General features: G+C 32.1%; 1 protein-coding gene across 5 annotated transcripts in view; it reads left to right on the top strand.

Moving 5' to 3' along the window:
* Positions 1 to 16,644, top strand: part of LOC127288736 (protein expanded) — a 373,302-nt gene that overhangs the window by 340,668 nt on the left and 15,990 nt on the right. For all 5 annotated transcript variants that reach the window (XM_051316373.1, XM_051316370.1, XM_051316372.1 and 2 more), the window contains 6 exons: positions 8,874 to 9,114; positions 9,230 to 9,505; positions 12,095 to 12,260; positions 12,354 to 12,644; positions 12,742 to 13,008; positions 13,218 to 15,016. In XM_051316373.1, coding sequence (XP_051172330.1) covers positions 8,874 to 9,114; positions 9,230 to 9,505; positions 12,095 to 12,260; positions 12,354 to 12,644; positions 12,742 to 13,008; positions 13,218 to 15,016 — 3,040 coding nt within the window. The remainder of the gene's footprint in view (positions 1 to 8,873; positions 9,115 to 9,229; positions 9,506 to 12,094; positions 12,261 to 12,353; positions 12,645 to 12,741; positions 13,009 to 13,217; positions 15,017 to 16,644) is intronic.

Below are 16,644 nucleotides of genomic sequence, written 5' to 3'. Positions count from 1 at the left end.
TTCAAAATTTTGAATTTCAATGTATAAAATAATACATTTTTTCACCATTATTTCCGTTTAAAATTATTTTTTTTCAACTTTTTTTATATTAAAAATAATTTTTTTCACCAATATTTTTTATTAAAATATTAACTTTTTTGATAAAATATTGCATTTTTTTACCAATATTTCCGTTTAAGAAATAAGAGTTATGCTTTTAATAAAAAAAATGCAGAAAAATTTAAAGAAAAGAAAAAAAAAGTGCTGCCATCTACCTGATAAGAAGCGCGGCTGTATTGATTTTATCGACAAATGTTGAAAATTTTACAAAATGGTGATGTTACAGGCGTTTAAAGTTGCATCTTTGATTTAGTGCGAACAATAAAGACGTATTATGCAAGTCAGTGCTGTACGCTCAACAAAAAACTTTTTTCTTATTTCAAAAAAAGATAATTAAGTGCAGAAAAAATATGTCAAAGACAAAGTAACTTGACTAAAATTGTCCATTAAGATTTTATATAAAAATGTGGAACGTAATACGGTGTTTGGACCACGCGTTTATTTTTGTGTGTGATGTGACGCTAAACGACGCGTGAGTCAGGGTTGAGCCAACAAAAAATTTGCATTTATGAAGGGTTCCTGCAATGGAAATTCATTTGTCGACTTAAAGAGGTGTCAAAAACTTCCATTTCCATTGGACAGAAAAGAAATACAAATTTTTGATCATTTTTTTTTTCACTTTTCAGACCAGCTTCGCGATACAAGCGAAAATCTGAAAATTACATAATAAGGGCTTTTTATTTCAATTTCTTGGTTCCTTTACACATTTCCAAGTGTCTTTGAATGCCATTCTATCATTTGAAGGTCATTATTAATCATTTATCTGCAAATTTCACTGATTTTCTACAGTGGCTCAACCCTGACTACCTGGTTCAACTCTGACTACTTTTTTCTTTTTTTTTAATTGACTATAACTCCGAAACTTTTGGTCAAATATTTTTACAATGTTCAGCAAAAACATTACATTTTAGTAGATCTTTCGAACCATATGCAAGAAATATCAAAATTCGGCTTACAGGGGAAGTTATAGAGAAAAGTCAAAAATATGTCCAACTCTGACTACACTCCCCTAATAATAAAAATTATTTTATTTAATCTAATTGTTGTTAAATTTAAAAATAACTATTTTACAAAATAATTCCAGATTTTTTCAGGATTCTTTTTTTGAATTTATAATTATTTATTTAAAGTGTTAATTATGAATTAAAATTACTAATTTTTATAAATAATTTCATTTAAAAATTGGAAAAAAAGAAAAAATTGCTCTAAAATATTTTTGAATCAAATAATTTATGAAAATTAGTATTTTTAATTCATGATTAACTCTTTAATTTGATAATTATTAATTAAGAAAAAGAATCCTGGAAAAATCTTGAGTAATATTGTAAAATAATTATTTTTAAAATTAAAACAATTCGATTGAATAACATAATTTTATTAATATTATAAATATTTTAAAAAAATATTATTTCAATATATGGACCAATATTAAAATAACCGTATTGTGATTAAAATTCTGAAAACCGTAAGTTTTTAGTTTGTTTTATTTTTACCTATTAATTTATTTTATTTATTTAATTTATTTTCTCAACCCAAAATATGTATATTCAAAAATATTTTAGAGCAAATGTCTTGATTTAAAATTTTTGAATAAATTTATTTGTGAAAATTAGTATTTTCAATTTATAATTAGATTTTTAATTAAAACATTATCGATTCTGAAAAAATCTTGAATTATATTATAAAATAATTATTTTAAAAATTAAAAACAATTCGATAAAATAAAATAATTTTTATTATCATAATAAATATTAAAAATATATATGTATAATTTCATTATATGGACCAATTTAAAAATAACTGTGTTGTGATTGAAATTGTAAAATCAGTAAGTTTTTAATTTGTTTTATTTCATATGTTAAATAAAAATATGTTCTCAGCAAAATATTTTCAAAAATATTTTAGAGCAATTTTTTTTCCAATTTTTAAATAAATTTATTTATAAAAATTAGTAATTTTAATTCATAATTAACACTTTAAATAAATAATTATATATTTTAAACAAAGAATCCTGAAAAAATCTGGAATTATTTTGTAAAATAGTTATTTTTAAATTTAACAACAATAAGATTAAATAAAATAATTTTTATTATTGTAATAAATATTTTTTAAAAATAAATTAATTTTTTAAAAATATTATTTCATTTTTTTAATTATATTAATTCTTTTAAAATTTAGTGTAATAAAAAATTATTAAATCTTTCACACAATGTTTGAAATCACATTTGAAGATTCCAGCGCTGCATCGAAAGATGCGCGCTCGACAATAATTCAGACAAGTGGCGTGTAGAGTGCGTGGTAGTCGTTTCCACTCACAATCAAGGTGTTACCCTCACACTATAAGAACAGACTTCTTTGTAGTTTAAATCATAATTCAATTTTTTTCACACTTTGCCGTTTTTGTGGCAGGAGATATTTCATTATCTCCATATGTGAAATGAATTGAATTACATTTTTGTATCCTTTTCTTATCGAACTATTGGCTGCCGGTAGTGGACCACATTTTATTAACTGTTAGGATGATATTGCCATTATTAGATCTCTAATATTGTTTTTTCATTGTCTGCCAAGACATATAACCAATATTCAAATGCTTGGTTAATAATTGGCTACTAAGATTGGACCATTGTTGATAATCAATGATTGGCTTCCAATACTGGCCCAATCTTTGTAGCCAATTAATAACCAATCTTTTGAGAATCCGTTTTTTGCCTTGGTAGCCAATGATGGAACAGTATTTGCCCAGCAAACACGTTCTATAATTGTTCTATTAAAATTAAAGAACATTGTTCTAGAACAATTGTGGCATCAATAACATGTAGCAGTTACAGAACCAAATGGTAACAGTGTTCTAGAACAATGTTCCTAATATGTTACATAACTAAAAATTTTAATCTACATAACATTTATTTGTTCCAGAACTGTTCTTAGGTATAATTTCCATAAGTGTTATATAACATTTAAGTCACAAATGGTCTAGAAGTTTTGTACTTTTTTTGTTCTAGAATTGTGATATAACAATATTATGTCACCTTTCTAGAACAATATTCTGTTTTTGTTATAGAATAAATCTAGAAATTTGTTGTTAAATTATTCTGTAACAAATGTTCTATAAGAGTTCTAAAACATAGATGTCACAAATGTTTTAGAAATTTTGTCCCTCTTCTGCTCTAGAACTGAGCTGAGAGACTATTACATGACATTTCTAGAACAGAATGCTTGTCTTATTCTAGAAATTATTAATAACTATCTATTCTAGAATTATAACATTATGTCAAATCTACAAATGTTCTGTAAGACTTCAGTCACAAATGTCATTAAATGTTTGATCCTTTTTGTTGTAAGATTCCTATTTGATTTTTTTTCATTAATAATGCCTTGCAATGTAATTTTGTCAATTTTTATGCCAACATCAATTTTTTTAAATATTTGAATATTATATAACATAGAATTTCAATAATATTGGATATTGAAACTTGACCAAAACATAAATTATTTGATTTTCAACAAAAAATTAATATACAGTATGCTCAAATATGTATAGTTCTTAAAATTAGTCGAATTGCAAAATTTAGTCATTTTTGGTAGGTTAAAATTAATTTGAGAACTTTTAAAAGTTTTGAATTTCGTACATTTTTCTATTTATATTTATTAAAAATTTAATATTTGCTTTGTTTTATATTTAAGTAATTTTTAAATTCTTTGCGTAAAAAATTACTATAAGACTTGCAATTTTTTTTACATCACACTATTCTTATATATAATAATATTTTTGTAAGATATAGCTAAATATAACTAAATTTTTATTTAGTTATATTATATTGAATTTTTTATAAGAATATTATTATACATATGGAGTAAAATTCCTGTAGCGAACTAAGTGAAAAAAAGTTGATCCGATCGGGCTGTAACTTGCACATAGTTTAACCCTAGGGGTAAGTAATTTAACCACAAAGTATTGTTAGGTTTTTTAAAAACTGTCGGAGAGGGAGGGGATTGAATTTTTTTGAAAAATTTAAACAGTGAATTTTTGAAGACTTGTAACTTTTAAACAGAAAGAAGAAAAAAATTTGTCCTATATGTTTTCGAAAGGTTTTTTCCTGCTCTTTCGAGTGGTGCAAATTTTTTTTGTTTTAAATTCAAATTTTGACTCTTTTTGAAAATTAAACATTTTTTCGAATTTTTTTTAAGTTCGTTCCTTTTTATTTTTTTTATTTATTTTTTTTTAAAGCTAAAAATGTGTTTTTTCACCACAAAAAATATTGAGATGTCCTTTTTTGTAATCTTCGAGATAATTATTAATTAATTAATGTTAATAAAAAATGAAATATTTCACAAATAAATAAAGTTATTGCAATCCTGAAGGTACCAATCGAAAGCTGACGTAATTCCGCATCCAACGAGCCATATATAGACTATTTTGGATTAGAGGATTTTTTATAAACAATTGCCATTTTAGCCAATTGTTTATTAACAATCCACTAACCCAAATTACTTCATATAGGGCTCGTTGGATGCAAAATTATGTCTATTTTGGATTAGAGGATTTTTTATAAACAATTGCCATTTTAGCCAATTGTTTATTAACAATCCACTAACCCAAATTACTTCATATAGGGCTCGTTGGATGCAAAATTATGTCAACTTTCATTTAGTAACGTCAGAATTACGATAACTTTATTTGTTATTAAAAGATTTAACAATTTTTACATTTATTTTAATTAACATATTTAAGAATTAACAAATAAAATTATTTATATTGTTAAAAATTATTAATATGTTAGAAATGATATGCTAATATACTCATTGTAATAAATAATAAACAACTAAAAAATTGTTCAATGGTTTTACAAAATAATAAACCTATCTATTTCATGTGTTTGTTACAAGGAACATTTCCTAAGAAACGTTCATAGTCTCCCTTGGTCGAGCGCGTCTAGGCGCAGCTCCCAGTACGGTTGAGCCCTGCAGTGTAGATACACTAGTGATGGTCGAGAGCTCGAATCTCGGGAGTCAATCTGTTAAAAAATTTCGAGAATGTGTTAGGATTACTAATTTTTTTTATTTTATTATCATTGTCATTATTTTAAATTAATTTCTTCTAGTAAAAAATCTTGTCCACTATTTAAACTATGCAGGTATATCCCCTATATTGTAACAGTAAACCAAATAAATACGATGGAACTATCACTTTGTGTGCTCTTTTTTAAACACGAAATTATTAAGTTTTTAAAGCAATAAAAAAAGTGCAGAAACAGTAACGAAATAACATAGCGGAGGATGGGGCAAGAATGGTTAGTTAAGACGTTTTGGAATCTAGCGACCAAACCTGAATTTGTATCTGCAAACGAGTAGTATTTTCGGAAAGCCTGGTTATTTGGCTATATAATTAAGCACCATTATGGGTGTTTTCGACATTCGCTCAGAGTTAACTCTAGAGTTAGCAGTGGTGCTCAAATGTAAATTTTGATTTTCAGTTCGTCTGTTGGTTGTGAACGTTGTTGATTGGCAATTTGGCATAGACGATTCATTTTGATTGGCGCAGGGTTTGCAATTGTAACAACATGTGAAACGGGCCTTTTATTCTAGTAATGTAATGTTAAAATAAAATTTTTTGTTTCTAGATTTCATAAAAGTCCCCAAAAATTTATTACTAGATGACCCAGAGTTAACTCTGTTTTCTTGCGAGAGTAAAGAAAAAGGGTCAGTCCTAACCTTTAAGATGACCCAGAGTTAACTCTGTTTTCTTGCGAGAGTAAAGAAAAAGGGTCAGTCCTAACCTTTAATGGCCGACAAAATTTTTGAACGGATTGTTTGTTTTGAAAAGTGTAAATTGAAACATAATAATTTATTTTTATTAAAAATTATTTTAACTTTTTATTTATAAAAAACAACTTTAATTAAAATAAATAATCTAGTTTCTAAAACAATTCAGATTAATTAAAGTTAGGGAAATAATGAAAAATTTGAAAATTATAAACTTTAAAAAAATATCACGTTTATGGGTAGCAAAAATATGTTCCATTTTTAAATGAAAAACAAAAAATACGTATAAATTAAAAAAAAGTAAGCAAACAAGGACAACTAACTTCAAACTCAGGGTGATGAAAATAGAAAATCAATTATTTTATTTAGGTAAATAAATTTTCAAAGATAATATCATTGAGCACCACTGTTAACTCTAGAGTTAACTCTGAGTGAATGCCGAAAACACCCTATGTATATCAACCTAAAAAGAACGATTAAACATTTTTTTATAATTTGCAGTCGCATTAGCAGGATTTTATCAAGCCTTAATAGCTTAACTATCCTTGCCCCATGAGCCTATATTTCAGTTTTTTCTAAATTTTAAGGAACGACGTGAATTAATTTGAAAATAAATACGATATTTGTGTTCAGCAGGAAATTACACTTTGGAAAACACTTACGTAAATAAATATTTGAAAGCACTAATATAGAAAACAATATGATAAACACTACGTTAACATTTTAGCAAAACAGACTTTTGACAAAGAAAAACTCCTGACTTCGCAAATGGTGGCAGATTGACTTCCAATTTTTACTATCATCTATTGGTGTTAAGATGCAAATATACCATGAATGACTATCCTTACCCCATCCTCCCCTACAGTTAAAAGTTACTATTAAAATAGTAACTAAATTACGTTATAAGTTACATTAAAAAAAGTAACTAACTTACGTTATAAGTTAGAGGAAAAGGAAGCAAGATGGGATAGTTAACGTTTGAGGCTTAATAAAACTAACATTACTATAACTATGATTAAAACAATTTTTACGAGGCCTATTAAACGGTTATTATATTTGCTGTTTATTGAAAAATTAATGTACAACGTTTGGATGCATTATGCATCCTCTTCAGGTACAATTTGTTATTACAAAATCTTAAAAATATTGAACATCGAACATCAAATATAAAGACACGTGGATATTAAAAGAAACACCTGTAAATTATTAGAATACATTAGCAAGAGCGATCCTACACGATATTTGGATTTAGATGTGATACATATATTAAATTTACCTCATAAAACTTAAAACATAAAACTTACCTCATAAAAATTTGGGGTTAAGTTGAAAAAAATGAAGTAGAGTGATAATCAGATAAGTACAGGTTATGTGAAAATTAATTACAATATCTTCTTTTTTTTTACGAGGGAAGTGGAAAATCTGCATAACCCTGGAGGCCTACTTCCAAGTCAGATACCTGGAGTCCGTACTCTCAGGTTATGTGAAGATGACCGCTCTTGTTCTGGTCGACCCACTAAAAACCACACCCTTTTTGAGACTTAAACTCCACTGGCGGAACTGCTATTAGCTTTATACATCGCCAGTGGAAGTCTCCTTACCGTTGCTCTCGGTCCTAAATCCTTAACTGAGTGCTAGCGCCAGAAGAAGGAGAGCCAGTTAAGGTCTCCCCCGTCCCGCGCGCCCACCCAGCCGAGCAGCAGGATTTCTCCGTGTTATCCTCCTCCTGTCGTCCTCCTTCGTCCTCATTACAGTTGTAATGAAGGACTCGACGCTCATCCAAGAGTCCGCGCTCTGCAACAAAATAGAAACCATGTTCTCGGATGTGACTTCAGTTCCCACAGCCGAGAACATGGCTAACCTGAGTTCACGCCAGTGCCCGCAAAAAAAGAGCGTGTGCTCCGCGTCGTCAGTGTGTATTGCTTCGTCGTCACCGGAACCGTTGCAATACACACATCTCGCTTCTGCTTCTATTTTAAATCGATAAAAATACTGTCCGAAACAACCATGACCTGACAACGCTTGTGTAAGATAGTAGCCAACTTCACCGTGTTTCCTATCTAATCATGTGGCGAGGAAGGGAATCAAGCTGTAGGTCCACCTACCTTTAGACTCCCCATCCCATCTCTCCTGCCATTTCTGAACGAGTCTACTTCTGGACTCTCTGCGTATTATCGCTTTGAGTCTATCGCTATGCTCTGAAGTACCCGCCAGATCTTTGTTAAGATGGAAGATCTCCTTCCTTTCCATCGCCAATAAATCCATTGGCGGTAATCCAGCGAGTACCAGAACAGCGCAAGTAGACACCGTTCTGAAGTCTGACACAATTCTCCGTGCCGGGTAAATTTTTTGAAATTTGAAATGAATAATTTAAAATTAATAATAATATATATAGTAAATCATCATAATTTTGAATGTATCGAAAAACAAAGATATTAGAAGGTTCAAAAGTGTTGCAAAATTTAGAGAGAGGGTTCATGATTTTAAAATATCGATTAGTTATTTTTTGATCCAGAAATAAAGGTGGAAATCCATTAATTATCAAGGTTTCTTTAACAAAACTCAAATTCTATAAATGAAAACGTGGTGCCATAGAGAATGTTATTGAGAAGTTATGTACAAATTTTCAAGAGAATTGGTTGAGTAGTTTCTCAGAAAACGTGTACACCGCTCCGAAAAATGTATTTTCGCAAAAAGCCGTATCTCCGCTATTTTTGAATATTTTTTAATTTAAAATTATTTTTTTAAAGTTAAATACATGTATTTTTAAACTATAATTATCAAAAAGTTGTGTTTTTAATAGTTTTGTCAAAATTTATTTTTGAAATAGCGTCCAATTTTCAAGCGTTTACGGTGGCGCGGCGTAACCCCTTAAGGTAGTTGTACACTTTTGGACATCATACAATCATTTAGCAATGCGTCATTTACCTGTTTGACTTTCTCATCAAGATTCACTGCTTTCTTATGAATTTATTTATAGTTAACAAAAGAATTCTGCATTTTTTCAGAGATGAAACAACACGACATCATTACTACTTGCAACTCCGAGACAATGTCGTCAGACATGGAGGGGGGGTGGAAAGCTTGCACCCTGATCATCCCCTCCATGAAACATCAGTTTCTGCACCCCTGCTCGCCTTGGCGGGCCTTGCCCTTCAGGCTGACCTTGGTGATTACTCCGAAGAACGTCACAAACCACATGCAGGAACTGTGGGCTACTGTAAACCCACTGATTACTTGCCACCTCACGTGAGTTTGTTTTGTAATTTATACATTATACAGTCTTTTCTGTTGTCAAAAACGGATTATTTATTGTCTGCTAATAATAATTAGATTAAAAAATTATGAAATATATTCATTTCAGATGTGCGTCGAATCGGCCGTTCTCAATGTGCTCGCGGCACAACATAAGAATAATCGTGGACTGTCAAGGGAAGAAGCAGAATTGCAATATATCCGAGAGGCGGTGCTCCTGGAGGCGCCGCTTAACGCACACCTCTACCGTCTGCGACGTAGCAAAAGTGAAGCTGGACCTGGACGAATTCTACTGGCGATATGCGCTCGCGGTGTGCGGGTATACACAGAGGAAGTTACTCCACGAATTTTCACCTGGAATAATATTGGCAAACTCTGCTTTGATGTGAGTTTCCAAACTCTTGTTAACTCTATTTAAACATACCGTTGTTCGGTTTTCAAAATGTATGGAGAAATCACTAATCAATTCATGCATTATTCCATCAAAAGTGTTCATTTTATTGTTACAGTTTAATAAATATAATATACAAGAATATCCTTAAGAAACCTTATGGATATTTTTGAAAATTATCCCATAAGAATTAATATATATAACCAGTAATCGCAATATATTTTTTTGTCTATTTGGATCTTTAACGGCAGGTCAAAGTCGACGCGATTTACCCACTGAAAATCTATGTAAAAATTGCATCGACTTTGACCAGCCCTTAAGAGCACTTCGGTGTTGTGGGTTGTGCGGCGTTTAAGACATTTTAATACATTTTTCTTGAAACGTTAAAGGTATAAAACAGATAACAGGGACATTCCAGAGTGGGCCAGGATCGACAAAAAGTGTCCAAAAGTAAAAATGTTTATAGAAGGTTAAAATAATTTTTTTTCAAATCTTGATACCTTAAAGTATATACAGAAGAAATATTAGGAGTTTTATTAGACTATTATATATTATTAATGCTGAAACTTTAAACTTTGAAACAGCACTTTAACTATAAAGATTTAAATACTTTAGGTATGAATTCTTAAAAATTTATCTTAATGATTTTTATTTGTTTTGAGTACATATTAATCTTTGAAAAAAAATTTAAATAAGAATTTTTTTCATGGATCCTAATTTTATTTTAACATATTTAAATTTAAAATAATTTTATTTTTTTAGCAAAGTACTTTCTTGCGTTTAATGTCTCCCGTGTCTCCACACGATGAAAAAATTATAATACCTTCTTATATGATGAGACGCATGAGAGCTTGATATAACGCATCTAACTGTGTGTCAGTGTAAAGAAAGAATATATTGAATGAATTAACTCACAGTTGAGCAAGTAACATAAGGATTTAATTAAAATTAAAAATTGACAAAAATTATCGAAACTTTTAAAATTTTCAAAATATTTATTAATAGTATATTATGCACCAAGGGTGGAAACACCAAGTTTATTGACGAGCACAATGTTTTCGAACAAGACGAAGCACGAGCCTAACCCATAAACTTCGAGTTACAACCCGCTTCGCACCCACAAAACCGCGAGTTTTTTGAGCATGTGTGATAAAAAATATTATTTAACCCTCCTACGGTTTAATTAAATTACAGAAATCGATAACATTGGTTATAGGCCAGTCAATAAAGACAAAAAGTGCCATTAAATGTAAGCAGGATGTTCTAAACGGATTTCGGCAGTTTTGGGGGATATTAGTATGAAGGCCCTATAGTTTGCTCTCGATTTCCGGTTGCGGAAAATGTTATAAATAAACATCAAAGTTGGCGTAAAGTGGTTTTTTGGTGCTTGTTGCTTTCCTCTACATTTTAGAGGGAAAAGTTGTTATTAAAAAAAAGTATAAAAAATACCTACAAAATAGTGGGTCGAAAGTTAAAATCGGATTATTTGTTTAAAAGTTATTGAATTTAAACCATTAAAAATGGTACTTTAATAATTGTTTAATAACTTTGTTAATAATAATCCGTTTGGAGTGAAATTTTATGAAAATGTGTCCCTCGCGATACTGAACAAAATGAAAAAACTTCGAACCCAATCGGATGAATAGTTTATAAATTATTCCATTTGTTAATTAACCCTAGAAGGAGTATATGAATTTTCTCACTCTCTAAAGAGTAACTTGAAACTTGTGTAAAAAGGTTTCTATTTGACATAAAACTAATAATAAATAGTGATTTTTATTGATCTTTTAGTAAGGAAAACAATAGTTGTATTGATTTTTTGATAAAATAAAAACAAGTTGGAAAAAACTTGCAAAAACGAAAAATTTTCCAAATTTGTCGAAATTTGAATTTTGCTGGGGTATGTAGACACTCCAGTTACTCCTTCTAGGGTTAAAAACTTATTGTTTTTCAATTTAATTTCTACAGAACGATATGGAGCGAAATCAATTTTTCTTCTTTCATGTTACTTTTGAAGAGTGATACTTTCATGTACATAAAAAAAATAATAAAATTTTATTATTTAATTGCATAATTATCCATAAAAAAGGGTACTTTTTTTAGTTATAAACAATAGCAATTACTCGGCCATTTTTTACTCTGTCGAGTTGTAATAAACGCTATTGAATTTCTTTTTTCTTTACAAAACTTTCAAAAAAAAAGAAAAGCGATGTAGCTTAAAGGGGCGTCTTTAACGTTCAGATAGTGTACCTAACCTTTCGAGCAACATCGGTTCTAAATTGTATCGCAGCTGCGCTTTTTGGTGGACAGATACTGTACTAAATCGTTTTTCCCACAAGTTAGGTCAGAATCAGTACTCAATTGGCGCTGCTGCTGTTCGATTTTAGTACTGCGTCTGCACATAATTGTGGTACAATATCTGTCCCTCAAAAAATGCAGATGTTGCGTTAAATTTCTCTCAGTGCAGTATACACTGTATTTTTCACTATAGCGCTATCGTGAAAAATATAGCTTGTCAAGGAAAATTCTTGAATCACGTAATTATGCAAAGCAAATTAAGCTTATTAATTTATTGCGTTTTAGCGCAAGAAATTCGAAATCCGTGCGGTGGATCAACCCGATAAACTTACGCTCTTCAGTGGATGTGATGACAAAAGCAAGCTTCTCCTCGGCCTGTGCAGAGACACTCACCAGTTTTCGATGGCCATAGCACCCAGACTTAACGAAGCGAGGAGAAGGGAGGAAGAAGGTACAAAAATGATGAATTATTATAATGAATCTTACGCTAAAAATTATTAAGCTAAGAACTCATATTAATGTTTTGAAACTTGATTAATTGTAGAAAGAAAAGTTTTAAGAGATTGTTATATGTATCCTGCGCGTTGTAAATTGAGCATGACAACACACAATGCTCGAGGAGATCAAAGAATATCTGTAATCTCGAGTACTTCGTCAAACACAACTTCTGGAATCGTTAGCGATCGAGTTCACAGCGAAGATGAACCTGATACGGCACCTGCGTCTACTGAGTGCCTTCCACACCTCACAGACCCTTTCGAACACAATGGAAATTCTAAAAATAGTATCGAAGATATGAATTCTAGACCACCATCACCAGTTTCCGCCATTGACGGTTCGTTTAAACCTTTTTAATTTTTAACTCTTTGTTAAATATCTTATGACAGTAATAAATTTATAATAACATAAAATAATAAATTTCTACTCTATAGAAGTCGACGCAACGAATACTTCTCCTACTATGCGGTTAACATCAAATGCTGTTGCTACTGAAGGATCTCAATGTAGTAGCAGTTGTAGTACTGTCGTTGTAGTGAGTGCTCTGCCAAATGGTCCGTCTCGAACACGACAAATATCGGCCACTTCAAGCTTAGAACTTGGATACTCTCACACTGCACAAAATTCAGCTGTTTCTTCAGAAACTACTAATTTTGCAGGAGTAATTTACGATAGATGTAAAAAAGCTGTTAAATATGCAGGTAAATACTGCCGTCATGATTTAAAAATACACTATCTACATTTGTCGCTTCTGTTCACTTTTGTGTGTTAATACTACTGAATAACGATCTAAGCGACAAACGTAAATAGTGTCTTTTTAAATCAGGACGGCAGAATACATTTCTGCTACGATAGTATCAGATTTAGTAAAAAAAAACAAGAATTTTATATAACTTCGTCATATTTTTAGGAACAGATATAGAGAGTGAAACAAGTGGAGTTTATACCCTAAGAAGTAGTGAAATGCAAGATGAGACAATTGCAGATCTCTATTCTGCAAATGAAGACGCCAACGAGTCATCGGCAGCTAGTGACATATGTGCTTTAAGTTCTGTTCAATCAACTACGGATGAAGCGTCCGTTACTTCAGGATTCTACACCATCCATAGTGGTTTAAGATCAGAAACTAGTGAAATTTATACGGAAGAAGTAACTGTAGAAGGTGCAGAACCCATCTATAGTGTTTGTAAAGGAGACGAGGATATTGACGTTTCAGGTTTAACTAATTCTCTTAGTGAACAACTTGAAAATAATTTAAGATCTCGCAGTAATAGTATTCTTAGCGCTGGAAGCTTTAGAGGAGATGGGAGTGATCCACCCGGTGTTGGTCCTTTACTTTCAGCCGATGAACTCTCCGACTTAATAGTAGGTCGCTATCCGCCCAGAAAGACAATCAGCAACTCGATGGATTCTGATTGCGACTACGTGACAATGCCACCACCACCACCACCTCCAAGAACCGACAGTGATAGACAGCTACCTCCCCCACCTCCATATCCCGTTACCACCATAGATTATGCCACTATTTCTTCTCCCAGAACAAAAGTCCCAACACTGGACAGAGAACCTCCACCTCCTCCACCATATAATGCTGTTAGAAGTGATTTCCTACCTCTTTCTCCAAGGAAAATTGATCCTCCATCACCTCCACCTTATACTTCTCCTAGAGAAAGAATTAAAATTCCTCCTCCTACACCTCCAAGAAATGACGCTGTAACCCCGAGGGAACCACCACCACCTCCACCTTATCCGGAAATTGCTGTGCCAAGGCAAGATAATTTGTCGCCTTTGTTTGATAATGGAATTAATGATGTTAATTCAAGCATGGCAAACTTGACTACCACACTATCTCAGTCTCTAGTGAAGGACAAAGTCATAACAATTGGCGAAACACCGCTGAACGTAGCACCAAAACCTCCTCCTAGAATCCAACCACCAACTTACCCCGGTGACAAAATGAAGCCAACTCCTGTTCATGCACCAGTTGCAGCACTAGTTGTTGGTCCAAATAATTATCTCGACGTTCATGCTTCACGTGGTGCTCCCGTTTTACTTCCATATTTAACACCGCCACCCCCTCCACCGATGGTTCATCCAAGACAACCTCCGCCTCCTCCTCCAAGTCTTGCTACCGTTTACACGAGCCAAGTCGCTCGATCACAAATCGAGCAGTATAAACAACAATTATACTCGGACGTCGATTACGTTATGTTTCCTCTAAAAGATCCAGCAATTTCCAAACAAGAATACATAGACGCAAAACAAGGATCGTTAATGGCAGCAATGGCTGCTTATCCACCTCCTCCTTATCCATCCATGAACAATAAATCCTCTGTTGTTTATCGCAGCACTCCTTATTTGCCTGGATCATCCTACTCATCTTCTTCGAAATACGCATCAAATCAAAATCTCAGCGACAATAGTTCAAGTAATTTCTTAGTCCATGGAAACTTGAGTAGTCACTACACTGCCAGTACCAGTTCATTGTACAGTGGTGCAACTTTTTCTTCAGGAGGAAGTCACAGTATGAGAAGAGAACCTCCTGCACCTGCACATCCCAACAGCTTGCAAACTTTTTCACGAACAAGGAGCGATGAAAATATTTTAAAGTCGTTTGATGTACCATTAAGTAACAGACTCCAGTCTCTTTCACAGACTAAACACCGGAGGCTACCACCACCTCCACCACCGCCACCATATGAGATACAGGTTAGTATGAGCAGAAAAAAAATTATTTTTTTAAGAATTTATAATTAAGGCATTATTTATGAACTATCTAGCTTTTTTGGTCAAGTCTTTCGATTCCTTTTATACTTTGTGAACTTACTCCTTTATATGAAAGTAATTTAACCTGCAAGTAATAGATTTTTCCCTCAACCCCTTTCTTAGTTTTAGGGTTGAATATTCAACCCTCCGGCATGCACCGTGAAATTCAAAAGCTTATAATTTTTTGTCTATTTGAGAAAATGAAACGGTCAAACTCCACTCTAAAAGCGTTTTTCATGCCCTTTAATAATATTTTAGGACTAATAAAAAATTCTGTTAATTAACATAAAAAATTGTTAAATTAAATGTTTATTTAAGATTTTGAGGTCTTAGGACACAATTCTTTCCAATTATTATTTTTTTAATCAAAAGCTTGTCTTTATTACACTAAAACGTCAATCGAGAACAGACGAATGTGTAGTGCTGTTCTCGATTGACGCGATTTTTATCGGTAGAAAATAAAAACACTCAGGGCCGTATGAAGTGCCTTGCGCAACAATGTGAACTTTATCTAGGGAATTTTCACTAGTGGGGCACTGAATACACCTTAAATTTAAAAATCACAAGTACGACACTGGCGTCAGTCATAACCTAAATTCTACCCGCTTCCCCACTTCCCCTCAAGTGTTCCCAAGCACTGTTTTCGACTGACGTGTTCTAGATTGACGCTTTAGTGTACTACAAAAATCTATAAGGACAAAAATCTATTCTCAAAAGTTTAGGAGATACAAATTTTTTAATCTTAACGAACGCGCCACGTTGAGACACTTAACCCGTAGCTTTCTTACTCACATGTTACACTACCCAAGTAGCACGATATATCAACCAGATGTCAAAATGTCCGCCTTACGGTGATATCACACGGTGACATCGAGGTGATATCATGGTGACATCGAGGTGATATCATGGTGACATCAAGGTGATATCACAGTCATATCACGGTGATATCATGGTGATATCACCGTGATATCATGTTGATATTTTACAGGGACTTAAAATTTTTAATAATTTAAAAAATAATAAAAAAATAATAATTTTTAAAAAATTTTAAATCTCTGTAAAATATCAACATGATATCACCGTGATATGACTGTGATATCACCTCGATGTCACCGTGTGATATCACCGTAAGGCGGACATTTTGACATTTTCCTGATGTCACGGTGACATTCCCCGGTGATATCACCGTGACATCTGGTTGATATATCGTGCTACTTGGGTACATTAGGTAGTTCGAGTTGTCCTGGTAACGGTTGCTATGGTAATGGTTGTCCTGGAAACGGTTTTTTTTATTATTTTACTCTTCCAAGTGTCCCACTTAATAAACAAATTATACCAGACATGATTTCAAAGTGCGTCACACAGTGCTCCGAATTGCGAATCTAGCAGGACAAAATTCAAAATTTTTGTGTCTTCAAAAAATATAAACACTATAGGAACACTCAAGCTAGATTCGCTATACGTACAACCGTGTGTCAGCCTGAAAAACTTAAAAAAAAACTATTCCTGGTACATGTTTATGTAGTATATATCTCTCACATAAGACATAAACATGTACCAGAAAGGGTTTT

The sequence above is a fragment of the Leptopilina boulardi genome, unplaced genomic scaffold, assembly GCF_019393585.1.
Source record: "Leptopilina boulardi isolate dan_hultmark-lab unplaced genomic scaffold, ZJU_Lbou_2.1 LbouV2_393, whole genome shotgun sequence".
NCBI classification, from domain to species: Eukaryota; Metazoa; Arthropoda; class Insecta; order Hymenoptera; family Figitidae; genus Leptopilina; species Leptopilina boulardi.
The sequence above is the reverse complement of the archived record's forward strand: the minus strand, read 5'-3'. Positions and strand labels throughout refer to the sequence as shown.